Genomic DNA, 20255 nt, shown 5'->3' with positions numbered 1-20255 from the left:
TCTCAATGCTTGACATCAAAAGAATTTGCACTTTAATCTTCAAATCGGCCATTAACCCAATGTCTTGTCGTAGAAGAAACAAAACCCGACCAATAGCTTCCCACACAGAGATGAATCGGTACCCCAAATCAAATCATATCATCATAACAAAATTAACCAAGGTAGTACATATGAGGCCATAACTCTAATTAAGAAATCTTGATTCAAATGACCTGTACCAATCACAGTCTTGATTAAGTGACAAACGCCCTTTTTGAGGGAATAAATAACCTTTTGCCAAGGCCTATGTGAGACTCCAGCTTATTTCAACGACCCTTGATCCCTTGCCAGATTATTTATCAATGAATGCATGGATTATGTTAATGTCCTAAAGGAGATATGTACATAATTGTAAAGCCTAAGCCAGTTAGAAGTTAAAGGGTAGGACAAATTTGGGGTATGACACAATATACCTGCAAAACCCAACCCAAACATCTCAAAACCTCAAATAAGCTTCCCTACACCTCCTACATAATCCATACATGCCATATATTCATCCTAACAATCAATGATTCATGGTTTATTCAATAAATGTCAATAACCTAATAATTCTTTCATGAGCAAGAAAACATGGAGAAATGAAAAACAAACATGATCAATGAAGATATCTATCATCATACTACACATACACACCACAAAATCATGTTTATAACTTCAAAAACTCACAAAACACCCAATCCACCATTGTTGGTCAAGCATAGAAATGAACAAGAACAAAAACAAAAACAAAACAAAACTATAAGAATCATACATCCAAGATAAATTAGATTCACCCCTTACCTTGGTTAATCTTGATTCTAGCTTGGTTTGGATTTTCTACAACTCTCTTCTTCTCTTTGTTTTTCTCTTCTTTCTCTTCTCTTCACAAGTTTTCTCTCTTTTCTTTCTTTTTCTGGTTTTTCTTTCTTCTATTTATTATTTCTACCTCACTTCTATCTCCACCTACTTCCTATTCACTCATAAAATATCTAACTAAAATATCTATTTTACGGTCTAAACTTAGTTCCTCCGAAAAACCCCAAAACGCAAAATAACACGTCATATATATTTCTACTACCGAAAACGTAAAAATCATCGATTAAATAATAATCTACTATACCGAACTATTACCGACTGACACGACTCAAATATGGTAAAATTTAGGAAAATACATCAAACATCACAATTAAACAGAAAAAAACATTTCGTAACATACGATATCCTTGATTCTGGTCTTTCTGTGTCCAGAGGATGATCCAGAGTGATCTTCTGATCTTCTGGAATTTCAGAACTTCTTCTGTCTGTGCTTCCAGAGTTGTTGGACCCTTTTGGAGAGAGGAGACAATTCGTCTTCTTCTGATGAGGAACTTCCAGAGCTTTCTTCTTCTGCCTGAAAAGCGTTAATTTTAACCTTATTTTTAGATCTAAGGGCAAGGGACTTACCTTTCTTTTAAGGTTCATCTTCTTCAAGTTCTATCTCATGACTCCTTAAGGAGCTGATGAGTTCTTCAAGAGATATTGTGTTCAGATTGTTGGCAAGCTTCAAAGCTGTAACCATGGGTCTCCATTTCTTTGGCAAGCTTCTAATGATTTTCGTTACATGATCGCCTATTGAGTATCCTTTGTCCAGAATTTTCAGTCGAGCAACAAGAATTTGAAACCTTGAGAACATAGTCTAAACTGTTTCATCTTCTTACATTTTGAAAGCTTTGTAATTTTAAATGAGTGCAAGGGCTTTGGTTTCTTTCACATGAGTGTTTCCTTCATGTGTCATTCTCAGAGAATCAAAAATGTTGTTGGCTGAATCTCTGTTTGTGATCTTCTCATACTCTGTATGAGATAGCATATAGAAGGATAGTTCTGGCCTTGTGATGATATTTGAATTATTTCATCTGTTGATTAGTCATGTTTTTTCTTTTAATCTTATGACCACTTTCATTAACCGGATGTTTGTAACCATCAGTTACCATATCCCAGAGATCAGCGTCATAAGCTAGGAAGAAACTCTCGATTCTGTCTTTCTAGTAATCGAAGTTCTCTCCATAAAACATTGGTGGTGTTCCACTGATTTTGTCTCTATCATCATAGTTATCATTGTTGTTGTTTTTAACTGGTTCCGTCATAGTGTTTTTCTGTTAGGATCTTTTTCTGACACGGTTAAGTGTATGCACCCAGAACCAGGCGCTCTGATACCAATTGAAGAAACGAAAAACACAATAAGGGGGTCGGATTGGGTTTTTAAACAAATTAAAAACTAAGTACACGATTGGTTATCCTGGTTCAATTGAACTTAAACTACTCCAGTCCACTCGGCCAAGGTGATTTTGCCTCTGTCTTACGAGGTCTTAATCCACTAAATAAATTTTTTTGATTACAACCACTTAAACAACCGTTTAAGTCTTCTCAAGAACCACTACACTCTGGTGATCTCAAGGCAACTTTATAACAAATTAAAACTTTGGTGTGTCTAAGAATTTGCTTCTAATAAGCTATATCACAACTGTGATTTTTACACAATTTTCTAGCACAAGAATAAGATATGACTAATAAAATAGAAAATTATATAGCACTAGTGAATTCGTGCGTGAGAGTTATATTTTAATTCTTCAATAATGTCTCCTTTATATAGAGTGGGCTTTTTGATCCGTTGAGAGACATGTTTGCTTGTTTTGGAAGGATGATGAATTGAACTAAAGCTTTTTCCAAAAATAGATATCTTGTCCATTGAATTTAATTCCCAGCCGTTACAATGATGATCGTGCTTTGATTTTGTAACGTTATTTCGATCTTCTAATCTTCAGGGTATTAGTTGCAGCTTTGGTGCTTGAAGCGTGTAGAGTTTGAGACTAGATTATTCGTCTTCAAAACTTCTTGTTCTTGTATACTTCCTTCGGTATCTCAGAACTTCTTATTCTTGCAAACCTCTCTTAATGCAGCCTTCTGCTTCTGAGAAATCACTGTTCAGAGCATCTTCTTCTTATAAGCTTCTCTCAATGCAACCTTCTGCTTCTGAGAAATCACTGTCACCTACTTCAGAACTTCTGCAAGGTAAAACATAGGATTAGAGTGCATATTTGTTCTTATATAAATTTATGTGTTTGTTATCATCAAAACTCTTTCGAAGACATTGAACCAAACTATGTTCTAACAACAATATCGAAGATAGCCTAAACATGAATTAGGTGAACATACAAATAATAAGAATACATGCATGAAAGCACCAACAAGCAAGGCAAAACATGTAACAGGAATACATGTGAAAGGTATCAAGCAAACAAGCAATGCTAACATGTTATCAGGACAAACATGCGATACCGAAAATAACCTAAAAATGAATTAGGAAAAACAGTACAAGCAATCAAGAACTTGACCAAGTCAAGAAAACCAGTCCACAAAGCTTGAGGAGTATCCACTCACTCAAGTAGCACACACCTAACCATGATATCGTGTCATCGAGGTAGGAAAGGGGAGGCTTAACCAAGATATCAAGTCATCGAGGCAAGCAAAAACGGGGAATAAAAGCTCTTAACCATGATATCATGTTATCAAGGAAAGGAGAATAGGGATGATAATGAGATCACATCGGAGCATCAATGTTTGCAAACGTGAGCTGAAGACATATTGTGGGGTACCGATTGCTGGCCCTTTCCACTTGACTGACTTGATAACAAGAGTAGCATAATTCAAAGCATTAACGCATGACGTGAGCTAAGAACGACCTGGGGACTTGAAAGGTGGGGGCTGATTGCGGACCTTTTCCACGTATGCCTTCTTTGAGGAATTATCCATGGGGAATGGATATTAGGATGCCTTCTTTGAGGTCTTTGGCACAAATATAAACACACAAAAATGTCTTTCTTTAAGGGCTTTAAACAAACAAGCACGAGTAGGAATTGCCTTCTACGGTCTTTTAAAACAGCATTGCCCACCTAAAGTAGGGACTCCCTGTCATGCATATCTAGTCCTACTTCTCATGGCAAGGAAAGCAGTAAAACACGGAATCATAAAAGGATGAGAAATATACCAAACGGATAACAATCCGTAGTAAGCAAGCAAAGCAGAAAAACCCGGAAACTTCACGTAAGATGACATACAACAAAAGAAGTCAGAAATCCAATAATCTGACATAAGCATCAAAGCATCGTTGACGTGAAAATAAATCATAATTGGAACATATCGGATACATCCGAATATCTCACAATAAACCTGCATAAATACCAAGTCCAGACAAAACACAAGCTATATATATATATATATATATATATATATATATATATATATATATCATGGAATTAGAAAGAAAAATATATATATATATATATATATATATATATATATCATGGAATTAGAAAAAATCAATCGCATTGGAACCGAATCAAATCCACACATGAAGTGGAACGCAAATGCTTTTCAATCAAAATAAACGATTGAAAACTCTCTTGAAATGCCTTGCACAAGTCAACAAACGCATTAGTAATAACAAGAAAGCATAAACATAATCAAGTATCTGCATCACAAACTACATAAAGCATAAGATACGAAGAAAAGCAATCCAAACAAGTATTGGAACATCAAATTGAAAACGGGGCAGCATTGCATTAAACTTTGAGGTGCTCGAAAATTCGGAATAAAAACCACCGCAATTAAATCACCACACAAGCGCTACTTACTCACTCCGGGAAGCAATAAACACATGCGAAAGGTCGACTTAAAAACAAACGAAAGTGGTACCAATCTCAAGCATATATGCTAGCAAACTCAAATAACCATTGTGCACAAATTAAATCGAAGTTTAAGGCATATTTGCAAACTCCAGGCAGCAATGAACACATGTCGGTGTTCGTCCACAAAAAGGTTTTAAATCAAGATTTTATCGCATAAAAACGAACCTCGACACGTGACAACTTAAGTGGAAGTCGCAAAAGCTATGTAACACATAAACCCACATCGACAACACGGTTTTCATGCTTCTAAACCAAACTTCAATCAAGTATCGATAAACTAAAATTAATATCAAATCATACATCGACACATGAATCGCAAATGAAGTCAACAATTTATCAATATTGAAACAAAAGCTCAACACCGACACAACACACGAATTATCAACTAAAGTGATCTGAAACCAAAATTCAACACATGAATATCCATTAACATCGAATCTGGAATCACAATTCAACACAAGAATCAAGCTCATTTCAACAATTAATATCCGCCTTTCAATTCATGAACGGAATCAAGAATCACAATTAATTCCACAATAAATCTACAAAAACGAAAATTGTTTCATGAATCACAAGCAAATTCACGCAATCAAACCAACGGTTCCACATTTATTCATGATTCACAAATTATATGAACAATTAACTTCAAAAAATCAAGATCCAAAATCAACATCATTCAACAATCAAGATTCAATTAATGCTTAACATTCAAGAAAACAATTATTCAAGAATCAACATAATCAAGAATAAAAAATTCAAAGGATGAAGAATTACCAAAACGAAATCGGAGAGGAGAATTAGAAGAGATCTGCAATGAGAGGAAGAGATCGCGACGGAGGGAGAGCGGCGGCCGGAAGCGGTTGGCGCGGCGGTGGCCGGTGGTGCGAATGAGGGAAAGCAGCCGGAGAGATAGATCGACGGTAAGGAGAGAAAGAGTGTTGTGAGTGAGGAGGGAGAGAGAGAGAGAGAGAGAGGGGGGATCTTGAATTTTTGTTCTTTGTTCTTGAGTTTTGATGAAGATTGTTGATGAATATTTGAATGTTCATGAGGAAAGTTGAGAGAATGAGAAAAGTTTGTGTTTGATCTTTGAGAGAAATAAGAGAGCGATTTAGAGTGTTTTGGGGTAATGAATGATAATTGTGAGGAAATTTAAATGAAATAGAATATATAGGCAAGTGCAAGTAGCTAGGTTTTCGACTTATTTCATGTATCGACGTCACACAAATAAAACCCCATAAAGTTCAGTGCATAATTCCGACGTGAGACTAAAGACAAAATCGTCGGCAACAAAATTCCTGACGCGATGCCGAAATAACAGGTGCAATCCGACAAAAATTGATAGAGTTCAGTGTCTCAGAGAGGCGAGAACGTGATACTAAAAATTCCCACTGTAGATTTTTCAGCTTATTTTGTGTAAGGCGTGCAAACAAACCACAAGCTCATACCTTTCGGTGCGGAATTCAAACTTGGTGTCTGAAGCGAAATCGTAGATGACAAAATTTGTTAAATTCTCCCACCGGAATCGTCCCGATCCGATAAAAATTGAGCAAGTTATGATTTTTTTAGTGATGAGAAAATATGCATCCAGATTTCTTTCTTTTTTGTTGTGCAGGATTTTCAGCTTATTTCCATATGCACATTGTGAAGCAAGCCATAAACTGAAGTCTTCAAAGTAGGATCCAAACTTAGGACCTGAAGTAAAGTTGTAGCCAACAAAATTAGTGAAATTCTCCCACTGGAATCGTCCTGATCCGATAAAAATTGAGAGAGTTATGAATTTCGTAATATCAAGAAACAATGGATCAAAAACCCGGTTCAGCATGCGGTTTCCACCGTGTTTTGCAATTCTTGAATTTTTCGGTGAGGAATTTTCTCTCGACCCGAACAAACGAATCGAAGAGGACGTCAAGACGAACCATTAGCAAAAAGAACCGCTCAAACATTTCGAATGACGCAAAAGTTATGAATTTTTCAATATCCGAAACACCGCGGTTCAGCACACCATTTCCACTGTATCTTGACTGTAGTAGACAATTAGCAGTTTCAATAATTTAGCAGGAAGTGATTGGTGAAGATTATCAGTAGGATAATTGGATAGAATTGATTTATTATAAATAATAGAATTTTTAGCCAATAATTAATTAACCAGAAACAGTTTGAATAGTTACGTTGTTTGTTTGTAGTTTATTTTGGGAGATTCGATGTGTTATATACTCGTCGTAGACTGTGAATTTGCAGGTGATGAAATTGGTTTTGTTACTCTGTGTTGTTGATTTTCCTTGCGATGTGCTGTGATGTTATGATGTTGTGATAAATTTTGTTGATTACGATGTCGGTTGCGATGTTGATTACGATGTTGATTGAGATGTTGATTACGATGTTAATTGTGATGTTAATTGTTGTTGTTGTGTGTAACGCATTCATTGAGTCGCATCCATTTGCATACTTTGTGATGGCCTAGATTGGCAACACGATGTGAGCTTTGCTCTGTTTACGATGGCCTTGATGGCAAACACAATGATGATGAAGGCTTATGCCTTAGCCTTAATGACAAACACGATGGGAGTTCTGAGATCCAATGGTACCACATGCATGCGCATTTGAATAAGTTGTTATATCACATGTTGAATATTTGAGTTGTTATGACGGTAAATTCGTCGTTAAATTACGTTGATGAGTATGTTATGATTGTTTTTTGTGTGAATAATTTGCGAAGCGGTGATTTACATTATCTAAATTTTGTCATATATTATTTATCATACGATTTATTAGATTGTTAGATATCTCACCCCTTCTGTTTGAATGTTACCCTTTGTTGGAAATGTGCAGGTAACCAAGATGAGTAGTTGTTACCGTTAGTAGCTCAAGTTGGTGTCCTTTGCTCTGATACGTAGCACTTGGGGGTTGAACACTTGATTGCTTTATTTCGTTTTAATGAATTATCGTTTACTTGAGGATTAATGGAAATTATTGTGAACTCTCTTTTATTTTAAGTTGTTGTTGATTTTGATGAAGCTGAATTTGTTGGAAACAAATTACGACTTTCTTTCCGCTGCATTACTAAAGTGAAGTTTGAGAACCACGATTTAAGTCTTTATGTTAGTTTATCCTAAAGTGTGTTATGTATCAAATTGTTTAACTTGAGCATGTTTTGTTGTTTTGAAGAAAATGTGACATCCTGTTTTATGTTTGAAATTTTACTACTCTGATTTTATTAATATTCGAAGGGTAAAAAATGGGGTGTTATATTAGTGGTATCAGAGCAGGTGGGTCCGTCTGGCCAAGTGTCGTGTCATAGTTAGTTTAACAATCGAGTATTGTTAATTGGTTTCTAATTGCTATTTATGTTGAAGTGATAAGTTATTATGGATGGAAGAAACAACGTTGTGATTGCTGCTGCATTGGACGCTATGGCTCAGGCTTTGGAAAATCAGCCGAACATGGATGAGAATGTTGGATCTCGCAGTTTGGCTACCTTCCAGAGAGAGACTTTGTGTGTCTTCAAGTGTACCTATGATCCTGATGGTGCAATGACTTGGTTGAAGGAGATCGAGAGGATCTTCCGTGTGATGCATTGCACTCCAGAGCAGAAGGTTTGGTATGGTACTCACATGCTAACGGTGGAAGCTGACGACTGGTGGTTAGAGAATCGTCAGAGGTTGGAGGTTGCTGGTGAGGAAGTGACGTGGGCTGTGTTTCGTAGGGAGTTTCTGAGGAAGTACTTTCTTGTGGATGTTCGAGGCAAGAAAGAGATCGAGTTCGTTGAGCTGAAACAAGGAAGCATGTCGGTCACTACTTACGCTGCAGAGTTTGGCGAACTGGCTAAATTCTATCAGCATTATGATGGACCAAATGGAGAATTCTCGAAGTGCATCAAGTTTGAGAACAAGTTGCGCCCCGAGATCAAGAAGGCTATTAGCTATCAGAAGATTCGAGTATTTGGCGATTTGGTGGATGGTTGCCGAATCTATGAGGAAGACAACATTGCTCAATATAAGATGATCAGTGAGAAGAGGAATAAGAATCACCAGAACCGTGGCAAGCCGTATGATGCTCCAGCGGGCAAGGGTAAATCGGAAGTTGCTGAAGGCTGTCAGGGCCACAGATCTAGTGGGGGAGATTCTCCTGCTAATGTGACTTGTTTCAAGTGTGGGAAACCTGGGTATAAGATTAATGTGTTCACTACCGAAGTGAAGAGGTGTTTTCGTTGTGGAAAATTTGGACATGCACAGCCAGAGTGTAAGCACAAGGAGGTGATTTGCTTCAATTGTGGCGAGGAAGGACACATTAGTAGTCTGTGTCAGAAACCGAAGAAGGCGCAAATCGGTGGAAAAGTGCTCACGTTGGTTGGGGATTCAGACAATTAATGCGGACAAGCTTATAAGAGGTACATATTTCATTTATAGTGCTCCTTTAATTACCATTATTGATATCGGTGCTACTTGTTGCGTTATTGTTACTGGTTGTGTAGAAGATGTTGTTAAGGTGATAATGCGATGTTGGATATTCAAGAGTAAGTATGTTATGGTTGCTATTGTTTTGAATGTTGATATGTCGGAGTAGGTTGGAGGTGGGGGTGACGGATAGATTTTCGAGGACGAAAATATTTTAAGTGGGGAGAGTTGTAACACCCGGAAAAATGTTATTTGCTTAATTTAGTCATTTGTGATATTTATTGAAATTTTCACATTTTGGGACAATTTAGTCGGTATTAGTTCGGGATAGCGGAGCGATAGTAAGTCAAGAATTTTAATATTTTTAGTATTAGAATATCATTAGAATAATATTTAACGTTTCGGAAATTTTCGGAGTAATTAAAATTAGACCAAGAAACTGAGACAATGAGTAAAAGAGGTATACTGAGAGTAATTAAGCGGGCTTGGTGAGGTACTGTGTGTGTGTTATTGTTTAAGCCCAATAAGATAAATAGGTTCACTAGTTATAAATAATAAGAAATTAGGTTTTGGAGAAGTTATTAGAAAATAAGGAAAAGAAGAAGTGGTTGTACGTGAAGGGTTCGACAAGAGAGGAACAAGGTTTGGGAGAAAAATTGTCGTCGGGAGAGAATTGCATACCAAAAATCAAACCGAAATTCGACCGAAACTCCGTAGAGAGACCTTCAATCCAAGGTAAGGGTGGGGTTCTAATTTTCTAATGGGTTGTATGATGAGTAGTATGTGGGAATTAGAATAATGGGGAATTTACCATGCATTCGTAGTTGTTCTGTTTGTGAAGGTAGTGATTTTCTATGTTGGATTTGTGTTTGATTTGGTTGATTAATTAATTGATGTTGTGAATAGAAAGTTATATTTGGTAGTGATCGATTGAAGTACCGTATGATGAAATTATTGTTGGTAATTAATCGTAAGAGGCACGGAAATAGAACTGGAAAATTGCCGAAGAAACCAAAATATTTTGCAGGGAAGAAACTGGTTACCGAACGGCACACCCTGATAAGGGGAGTGTGCCGAACGGCACACACGGGGAACAAGGCATGCCGAACGGCATGCTTAGTAGGGAAGAAGTGTCGAACGACACTTTGCTGTAATATCTTCTTTTTTTTTTTAAAAAACCTGACATGTTTCTTTTGTTTTGTTTTGTTATAATGACCTTAGTCTTTATGTTACTAATATATATATATATATATATATATATATATATATATATATATATATATATATATATATATATATATATATATATATATATATATATATATATATATATATATATATATATAAAATAATAATAATAGTTTCGTATTATTAAATAAATGGTTTTTAGGAGTTTTGAGTTAGTAGCAGTTCCAGAAATTAAATTGTACCGAGATGATAATTAGCAAGGTATTATCAGAGTGAATATATATTTAGCAGAGCTAACTCGATTAATTGTTACAGAGATAATTTGTTATCGAGTTAATGTAGTCCAATTAATTTAGTAGCAGATAACTAATAATGATATTACATAATTGGTTTATAGCAGAAAATTTAGTAATTAAATGCATAGTAACAACAGAGGTAATTAGTAGTAGACAATTAGCAGTTTCAATAATTTAGAAGGAAGTGATTGGTGAAGATTATCAGTAGGATAATTGGATAGAATTGATTTAATATAAATAATAGATTTTTTAGCCGATAATTAATCAACCATAAATAGTTTGAATAGTTATGTTGTTTGTTTGTAGTTTATTTTGGGAGATTCGATGTGTTATATACTCGTCGTAGACTGGGAATTTGCAGGTGATGAAATTGGTTGTGTTACTCTGTGTTGTTGTTTTTCCTTGCAATGTGCTGTGATGTTATGATGTTGTGATAAATTTTTTTGATTACGATGTCGGTTACGATGTTGATTGAGATGTTGATTACGATGTTAATTGCAATGTTAATTGTTGTTGTTGTGTGTAATGTTGCATTCATTGAGTCGCATACATTTGCATACTTTGCGATGGCCTAGATTGGCAAACACAATGATAATGAAGGCTTATGCCTTGGCCTTAATGGCAAACACGATGGGAGTTTTGCTCCAATGGTACCACATGCATGCACATTTGAATAAGTTGTTACATCACATGTTGCATATTTGAGTTGTTATGACGGTAAATTCGTCGTTATATTACGTTGATGAGTATGTTATGATTGTTTGTTGTGTGAATAATCTGTGAAGCGGAGATTTACATTATCTAAATTCTATCATATATTATTTATCATACGATTTATTAGATTGTTAGATATCTCACCCCTTATGTTTGAATGTTACCTTTTGTTGGTAACGTGCAGGTAACCAAGATGAGTAGCCGTTATCGTTAGTAGCTCGAGTTGGTGTCCTTTGCTCTGATATGTAGCACTTGGGGGTTGAACGCTTGATTGCTTTATTTCGTTTTAATGAATTATCGTTTACTTGAGGATTAATGGAAATTATTGTGAACTCTCTTTTATTTTAAGTTGTTGTTGAATTTGATGAAGCTGAATTTGTTGGAAACAAATTACAATTTTATTTCCGCTACATTACTAAAGTGAAGTTTGAGAACCATGATTTAAGTCTTTATGTTAGTTTATCCTAAAGTGTGCTATGTATCAAATTGTTTAACTTGAGCATGTTTTGTTGTTTTGAAGAAAATGTGACATCCTGTTTTATGTTTGAAATTTTACTACTCTAATTTTATTAATATTCGACGGGTAGAAAATGGGGTGTTACACAGACTGTATTCAAATCTTCAAGAAACCTGAATTTTGCTTCACTACATTAACTGACGGAACGATCACTTTTTGTAACTCTTGAGAGATGAAACCTTGATCCGATAATCATAGAGCTAATGGCATGTATGTATGCATATGACCTAACGGAGAGATGCTCATGATTTCAAAGCTTAATCCATCTAGGAATAAATTAGGAGGGCAAATTTTAGGGTACAACAGTTCCCCTTGAGTATAAGGTAGGTAAGGGGTGTCTAACACCTTTCTCTCACTTATTTGTCTCCCTAACCCTTAATTGCTTGTTATTACTGTCTTATCTATTCCCTTAGGGTTTTCCCGTTGTTTCCCATGTTCCTTAGGAATGAATAAAAGATGGTGGTGACTTCATTAATTTTTCGGACCGCAATACATATCATGCACCATTACTAGATCAAAATATAAAACACCGTCACTTGGTTAATCTTCAAGAACCATCACTTGAATAAACATAGCCTTGATCAACAAGACTGATGAAGACTTCTCCTAATAGCATTATCAACGTCAAAACTAAATCAATAAGTTGTTTCAAACTTCATACCTACAAGCACATAGATCCATAATTGTAAGTTCCTTCTGCATAATGTGAGTTTTGTTCCCAAAATTAAGAGGAATATTTTATCGATAATAATGTTTAATGATCTAGGCTACTATAATTTAATTGAGCATGTGGTGTTTAAAATTTTTCATGGTGTATTGATAATGGCTAAATGTCAAAAAACAAATATCTGAATTGTATATTTTGGATGGTTCTGCTGCTATTGGTCATGTATCATTTTCTAGTCAAGACCTTCGTGACAAAACGAAGTTATGACATTTGAGATTACGACATATCACTAAAAGAGGTTTAGCTGAACTTTCTAAATAAGGGTTGCTAGGGAAATTTGTAATAATATCATACTAGAAGGGGAAGTTTAGAAGTGTTGTGCATAATTCTTTTAGACCTTATAGATGTGTGATTTAATTTTTGCTTCTTATTTTCTATTTTAAAAATCTTTTTTTTAATTTGTTTGATGTTTGATTTGATTTTCTCCCTCCATCTCTTTTTTTTTTATTTGTGGGTGTAAGTCTTGAGGTATCCAATGTGTAGAGGTTTTGGTTTTATCAATCTTCTAATGGATCACTAAGATGAAATCCCATAAAAATCAAAAGAAATTTATCTACACCATGGTATTATGATACATGCCAATAATTTCAAGACTGAAGAGATTGTTTGCTAATATTAATAAAATTATATTATAATTTGTTAAATTGAATTGTTTAAATAATTATTTCAGAATTTTTTTTATATTCTCATTTTTTTTAATGTTAATGGATTATTTATTTTAATTATTTTATGTTATGTACGTATTTTTGTTTAAAATACTTATATCTTTTTATAAATTTACATATTTATTGATTAGTAGCATTATTTATTTTTGGCAAAATCCCTTTTTTTTCCTTAACTTTTACTCGGGGTCCTGTTTGGTCCCTTAATTCTTAAAAAGTTCAAATAATTTCCTTATCTATTAAAACGGTATCACGTTTATCCTTCCGTTTGGTTTTGTTAGTTGTGTTATGTTTTTAGTAACCACGTGGCTTGTTTGACAACTTATATCGATAATACGTTCATATATCATTAATACTTAAAAAACAAGTCTAAAAAATACTAGGTTCAGAAATCACAACTGTCAAAAGGGTGAAAGGGTGAGACTCTGGGTTTGTCATTTGAAGAATGTAATCGACGGAAGATTGAAGATTGAAATCACATTTGAGTCACAAGTTTGTCATTTATAACCCTAAATGGTTCTAATTCCTGCTTGAAGTGTGTGTTTTTTAAAAATTTTCCGTTCGTTAAGTTTATGAAATTAGGGTTCGTTCTGATTTAGGGTTTCTTAGTATGTTTAATTAGGGATTGTTATGAAATAGGGTTTTTAAAGTATGATTCTTATTTAGGGTTTGTTCTAGTTCAGGTGTAATGGACGAATATATGATCTAACAATTCATCGTAGTGGATAATTAGTTGATAGTGACAATAGTCAGTACGAATGAGGAGATATTTCTGACTTGAAAATAGATGCAGACACGTGGGGCTATTTTGAGTTTGTTGTTGTTCTTAAGGAGTTAGGTTATAGGGAGTTTGAGAGAATCTGGGACAGAGATCCTACATTTGGCATGACTGAATTGGTTGATGATAAAGGAGCCTTAGAAATAACTGATCTTTACAGGATGCATTTAAGTGTTGACATATATATTCAGCACACCGTAGGTGAGCCAAAATATTGTGATTTTCCTATAGAAGCAGAAGTACAGAATGATGATATTGTAGATGATGAAGAAGAGTTACTTTCAAAAATTTATGAAGAAGTAGAGAATGATGCATTCAAGTTGTTAAAAATTACAAGACATAACAGGTACATTATTAGGTACAACTGGCACAAAGCCATAACTAATAAATAAGCACCTAAAACTTAAAAAAAAACACATAACCAAGAAAATTATCACAATCATCAAGCTACAATCTTTTTCCAATTTCATTATCTTGTTCAACTGCCTCTAAATTTGATAAGTATTTTTCCTTATTTCTTCAATTGACAATCTAACTTTGTCAACATCCATTTGTAAGTCTTCAATATTCTTTGCAACATCCATTTGTAAGTCTTCAATATTCTTTGCAAGCTTTTCGAACCTAGCCATCATAATGTGCCCATTGTTATCTTCAGCTTCCTCCAAAAACCATTCGAAAAACCCACACCCAGGATGCACAGGTCCCTACATGTCACATAAATTGATGTTCAATTTCTTAAACCTAAAATTAAACAATATGTGAATAAAAAACATACATTAAAATGAGGACATCCCCAAAATTGTTTTCCAAAACTCTTAGCCGTCTTTGCCCAATGTAAAATGGCTTTATCTCCATAATGGCAAACTGATTTCCTTGGCAGATTCGACATCGTACAACGCTAGGAGTTCAAACATTCTTGGCTTCCTTGTAACATAGAGGAAGAACAACTCCAGGATTTCATGACTTTCAATTTCTATATAGGAACAAAAATTGCACATGATAACCGTAGTCCCAAATCAAAATTTTGTTTGCATTCGAAGAAGCTGATGCTCAGGATCCTTTTAACGAAAGAGATGAAGCTCATGATCCACGTCATATACCACACAAGCAGTTCTACACGTCTGTTTCTATAAAATAGACGGAAATGGTTTACATGATACCATTTTGATAAATAAGAGAATTATTTAAATTTTTAAAAAATTAAAGGACCAAACTAGATCCGAGTAAAAGTTAAAGGACGAAGAACGGCATTTTGCCTTTATTTTTCAAATATTAAATTACTCAATTATTATATTGTTTTCTATTTTTTTTTATCTATCTTTCATTTTATTTTCTTTATTTTTTTTTCGACCGCCTATATCTAGTCAAAGCTGGCTGAATACTAGTAATATTATAAGAGTAGGCCTACCTAATTTTCTCTTATTCTTTCGGACCGATGCTACATGTCAACAAAAAGTATGTCAATCATTGACTATTTTGTTAATATTTTATTGTCTTTGATTAATGTGTAAAAATAAATTAATGATGTTTTATGCAGCAATTTTGGTGTAACAATGATCAAATTAAGACCATTGCTCGCATTCACATAAAAATATAGTCAAACTGAGGCTATTGATGAATGCTTGGAGTGATAGAAAGGTTTAGGAGAAAAAGAAGTTGGAACAACAAATTAGATGACGGCAACAAAATAACAAATTGCGCAACTAATTTAAAAAAAAAAAAAACTTTTTCAAAGATAGAAAGAGATTAAAAAGATAGCTTTATTTGTCATATTATAAATAAAGAGAAATCAAGTTTATTAATGATAAAGGGAGTACATGCTACAATTATAAGGAAGAAAATGCTAACTAGTGCATTCAGGACAATGGTTAAACATTTTAAAATAGTAAATTTATTTCTGTAATTTGTGTATTTAATGTCTCAAAAATTGAAATATTAAATTTTTTATAAATTTTTTTTTTGAATACTTAATCATTGCTCTGAGGGCACTGGTTAGCTAAATCCTTATAAAAAATAACATTCTAATTAACTTAATTTGCATATTAACTTAATGTGCATATTAAAGTAGAGGAATTAATAACTCTAACCAACTTGTTAAAGTTAGTAATATAAAAACCAACACTAAATGTCATCAACATTATCATTACCATGTAATGGAGTGTACAAACTAATTATGAACTTTGTTAGATTTTATTATATTTATATACGTCATTTTACATTCCAAATTTGACCGGACTGGAAAGATATAAAAATTAGAGAGAAAGACAAAATGAATAGCAGATTCAAATTCAAAATTTAGAGTCCAATTTTTTGTCTATAATAATTAAGAACAATATTAAAAATTATCATTCAAATTCATGTTGCAAATAATGCGAATAAAATAATGTGCCAATGACCTGGTATGAGTCATCATCTTCTTCTATTGGTTATTTAAGTTCTTGTAATACATCTTCAGTTCCTATAAATACCAAACACATCTCCACTCATAAATCACACAGCTACTCAAGCATCTTCTAAGTTAGTATTAATTTGTTAAGTAGCATTATAATTCTTCATCATGGGTGTTTTTAAATTTGAGGATGAAAAAACTTCTGTTGTAGCACCTGCTATACTTTACAAGGCTCTTGTTATAGATGTTGACACACTTACTCCAAAGGTTATTGATGATATCAAAAGTATTGAAATTCTTGAAGGAGACGGCGGTGCTGGAACCATCAAAAAGGTCACTTTCGTCGAAGGTCAGTATACATACATATATATGTGTAACTTGAATATGCTCTTAATATATAAAATTTACTTGCAATTTTTAAATTTTATTTTGGTTAAAAAAATTCAATAATTATTATGTACAGATGGTGAAACCAAGCATGTGTTGCACAAAGTGGAGTTAGTAGATGTTACTAACTGGGCTTACAACTACAATATAGTTGGTGGTGTTGGACTTCCGGACACAGTTGAGAAGATCTCATTTGAGGCTAAATTGTCTGAAGGCCCCAACGGAGGCTCTGTTGGAAAGTTGAGTGTGACATACTTCACAAAAGGTGATGCTGCTCCAAGTGAAGAGGAACTCAAGAAGGACAAAGCTAAGGGTGATGGTCTTTTCAAGGCTCTTGAGGGTTATGTTTTGGCTAATCCTGATTACAACTAAATTATATAATCATCAAATCAAATGGTTGTTTGTTTTTTATATGGTGTGTTGTGAAACATTATACTATACATATCCAGTGTGTTTAATTTGGCTCCCTATGTAATTTTCTTTACTTTTTTAATCCCTTTCCTTTTGTTGCGGAAGTGAAATTGTGAGATTGTAAGTTGTATGTCTACCTCTCCAATAAATTATAATAATATTTCATCTATTTCAGTTTACTTGATTTTTTATACATGTTGAAACCAAAATGACACCAATACTTAGGCACTGTTTAGCGTATTAAAGTTAATACTCACTCCGTCTCATAATATATGTCATCTTTCCTATTTTTATTTCTCTCAAATTATTTGTCCAATTAGAATACTAATGCTATATTTATTATTTTATTCCATTAACTTACCCTTATTTATTGTATTTTGATTCATTTAACTACTCCACTATCAATTATTAATAAGGCCTATTTCAGTAAATATCATTCATTTTATCATTGAAATCAACATAATTAATCATTTTCTTAAAAAGTGTGAAAATCTCAATGAGGACACTTATTGTAAAGACAAATGGAGTAATATTTTTCATCTTTTGCAATTTTTTAATTGAAAAATATTTTTTATAAAAAAATATTTTATAACATAAATAGAAGGTTGTGTTATTAACCAATTTTTTCATTACATTAACCACGAATATACAAGTTATTAACTAATGGATAATCAACATTTACCCTATGCCATACAAGCGAGATTCGGGTTACCCCTATAATTTATTTTTTTTGGATTGCCCTCCTGTAATTTTAGGGTACCCTTAAGCGTGTAAAAAACAGTGAAAAACCAGGGAGTAAATCAAAAAAACGATTTTACAGGGGTCATAGGGGGTAAAAACATAGAACTTTTCATATTTCCCGGAAACAATTCAAAAAAAAAATAATTATAAGGGGTAACCTGAATCTCGCCTATATGACAGGGGGTAAATGTTGATTATCCCTTAACTATTTATTTTATTTATAATTTATTAACCACTTTTACTAATTTATTAAATAATCAAATTCACAATACTAATCATTTCGAGATATTAAATTAAAAATTATTTTAATTATCCTTTACAATTTATTAATCTACTTTATTTTACTACTTACATGTTGATTGGTCTAAGCTTCTAACCAATGTTGTTCAAAGTAAATACTGTAAAGAACTTCCTCCAACTTTTCTATATGCTTTAACAAAGGGTTGAAATGCTTTGCATTCAATCACAAAAGTTTTAATGACAGTTCTTTTTCTTTCATGCAACTCACTGAGCAATATACTACACTACAAGTAAGAATAGATGACAAGATACAAGTGACGATCATAGAAGAGACATTATAGTCTTTTGCGTGTTGCTCGAAGTAAGAGAAGTGACCAACATACACATCAAAATTGAAGTAACATTATTATTATTAAGAGAAAGAGATAAACAATAGTATCAGAATACATAAAAAAATAAAAAAATAAGGAAATTGATTATTAAGTCATCGATGTAACCACCGCCACAACTGAACTAAAATGTTGTTGTCACAGTTTCATCTTTTTCACTCTCAAATTCCTAATACTACCCCTAGTCTCCAACTCCAGTCAAACAAATTGGCCTCTCCGTCATCTTCCAGACTCAGACTTAGAGCTATGGCTTCCTCTTTGCCTCCTCACCAACTCACTCACTTCGTTGATGTCGCTAAGAAAAATTATTATTTCAAGTAATATGTCTTCCACGTGTCCTGGATCGCCTTATTCAAATCTTAAGAAATGAATACCTTACAGGTTCGTCTTCGCAATAGTTTATGTTTCAAAATATTCGAATAGGCCTAACCCTTGGGGAGAGGGTTATGTTATTAGGTTATAAAGAGGGACTCCCACCCTTTTTTCACTTTATCACTGGATTGCAAACTTACTTATCCTTTTCGATAGTCTTCATCTAAGAAGATGAATGAGTCTCGTTCGACGGAAGGGCTCTCGGTGTTATGGCTGGGATGTTCAATCTCTCGATGACAAGCGACTCTGTGCAGGAATGCGTATTACGCTTTGAAGAATCAGTGCCCTTCATTGCTGGATGAATTAGAGAGTAGTAGTATGCAAGAAGAGAGTCACGCTCTCTCTTTTTTCACCCTTCTTCTCGTTATACTTATCTCTTTTGGACCTTGTCACAACCTAAAAACCTAACAATTGTATCGAGCTATAGGCCCTTCTCATACAATGTTGTAAGCTACGGGCCATAAAATGTTTGTGGACCGTTTTGTTTTTGTGGGTTGGTCCGGTCTATTGCCTTTTCCTTGCGCCTATTTTACCGTTGGGAGTTGGTTCACGGTAGCCAAGTGTGGAGCGGATAATTGTTGAAAGCATTTGATTCAATAGAAGCTAAAAGGAATGATCAGGGGATTAGCCGCTTCAACGGGATCTCTTCTTTTGGTAGGAGGAGAAATTACTAAACGTCTAGCATGCCCTCACGCCTAGCGCCAATGATTCTTATTTGTAGAAAAAAAGACTATGCCTACGCCAATATGAAGTAAAAAAAGCATGGCGATCCAACTACAAAAAACATGGAGTCTGATAGAAATAGATCTGTTCCTTTCATTTTTTATTCGACTTTTTTGTTGTTATTTGAATTTGATATAAGAAACTAGATAAATCTTGATTTCAGTCATTCCTTTTTTTTTACTTTACTCTTGTTCTTTCTTTTAATCTGGGGGCGTTGTTCCCGAAACTCCCTTCCTCCTCCCCGTCCTTTGAAAGCTAGAACATTCGCATAGAGGAGTATCCTTATCACACATGGTTTTTCACTAATGGCAAAATGACGTTTTATGATTTGGAAGAAGCTTGTACAGTTTGGGAAGGGGTTTTGATTGATCAAAAAGAAGAATTTACTTCAACCAATATGCCTTTAGGCTGTAGCAGCTCGATACCGTCAAGAATTTATGACTATTGCATGGGAATAGGTTCATGTTCGAAGTATTTTTCCCTGCCAATATTTTTCTATTGGAGCTTCCTTCGCTACCTGGAAACTTCGCTCCCTGCGCTGAAAACTTTGTCTTACGCCGAAAGTTCTGGAGATCTTTCTTTCAG

At 34.1% G+C, this 20255-nt stretch overlaps 2 protein-coding genes across 2 annotated transcripts; both read left to right on the top strand.

Annotated features, from left to right (window-relative positions):
• Positions 1 to 8107: 8107 nt before the first annotated feature.
• On the top strand, positions 8108 to 9109 carry LOC131597897 (uncharacterized). The gene has a single exon (XM_058870557.1). The coding sequence runs from the start codon at positions 8108 to 8110 to the stop codon at positions 9107 to 9109; it is 1002 nt and encodes a 333-aa protein (XP_058726540.1).
• Positions 9110 to 16487: 7378 nt separating this feature from the next.
• LOC131599704 (disease resistance response protein Pi49-like) lies at positions 16488 to 17384 on the top strand. The gene is made up of 2 exons (XM_058871976.1): positions 16488 to 16756; positions 16871 to 17384. The coding sequence occupies exons 1-2, from the start codon at positions 16576 to 16578 to the stop codon at positions 17164 to 17166; spliced, it is 477 nt and encodes a 158-aa protein (XP_058727959.1). The 5' UTR covers positions 16488 to 16575; the 3' UTR covers positions 17167 to 17384.
• The last annotated feature ends 2871 nt before the right edge of the window (positions 17385 to 20255 follow it).

Source organism: Vicia villosa, linkage group LG4 (assembly GCF_029867415.1).
Source record: "Vicia villosa cultivar HV-30 ecotype Madison, WI linkage group LG4, Vvil1.0, whole genome shotgun sequence".
Classification (NCBI taxonomy): domain Eukaryota; kingdom Viridiplantae; phylum Streptophyta; class Magnoliopsida; order Fabales; family Fabaceae; genus Vicia; species Vicia villosa.
This window is presented reverse-complemented; position numbering and strand designations above follow the sequence as displayed.

Coding starts and splice junctions, on each gene's coding strand:
- LOC131597897 (XM_058870557.1), top strand. CDS start 8,108: ATGGATGGAAGAAACAACGTTGTGATTGCTGCTGCATTGGACGCTATG.
- LOC131599704 (XM_058871976.1), top strand. CDS start 16,576: ATGGGTGTTTTTAAATTTGAGGATGAAAAAACTTCTGTTGTAGCACCT. Junction 16,757..16,870: donor AAAGGTCACTTTCGTCGAAG/GTCAGTATACAT, acceptor TATTATGTACAG/ATGGTGAAACCAAGCATGTG.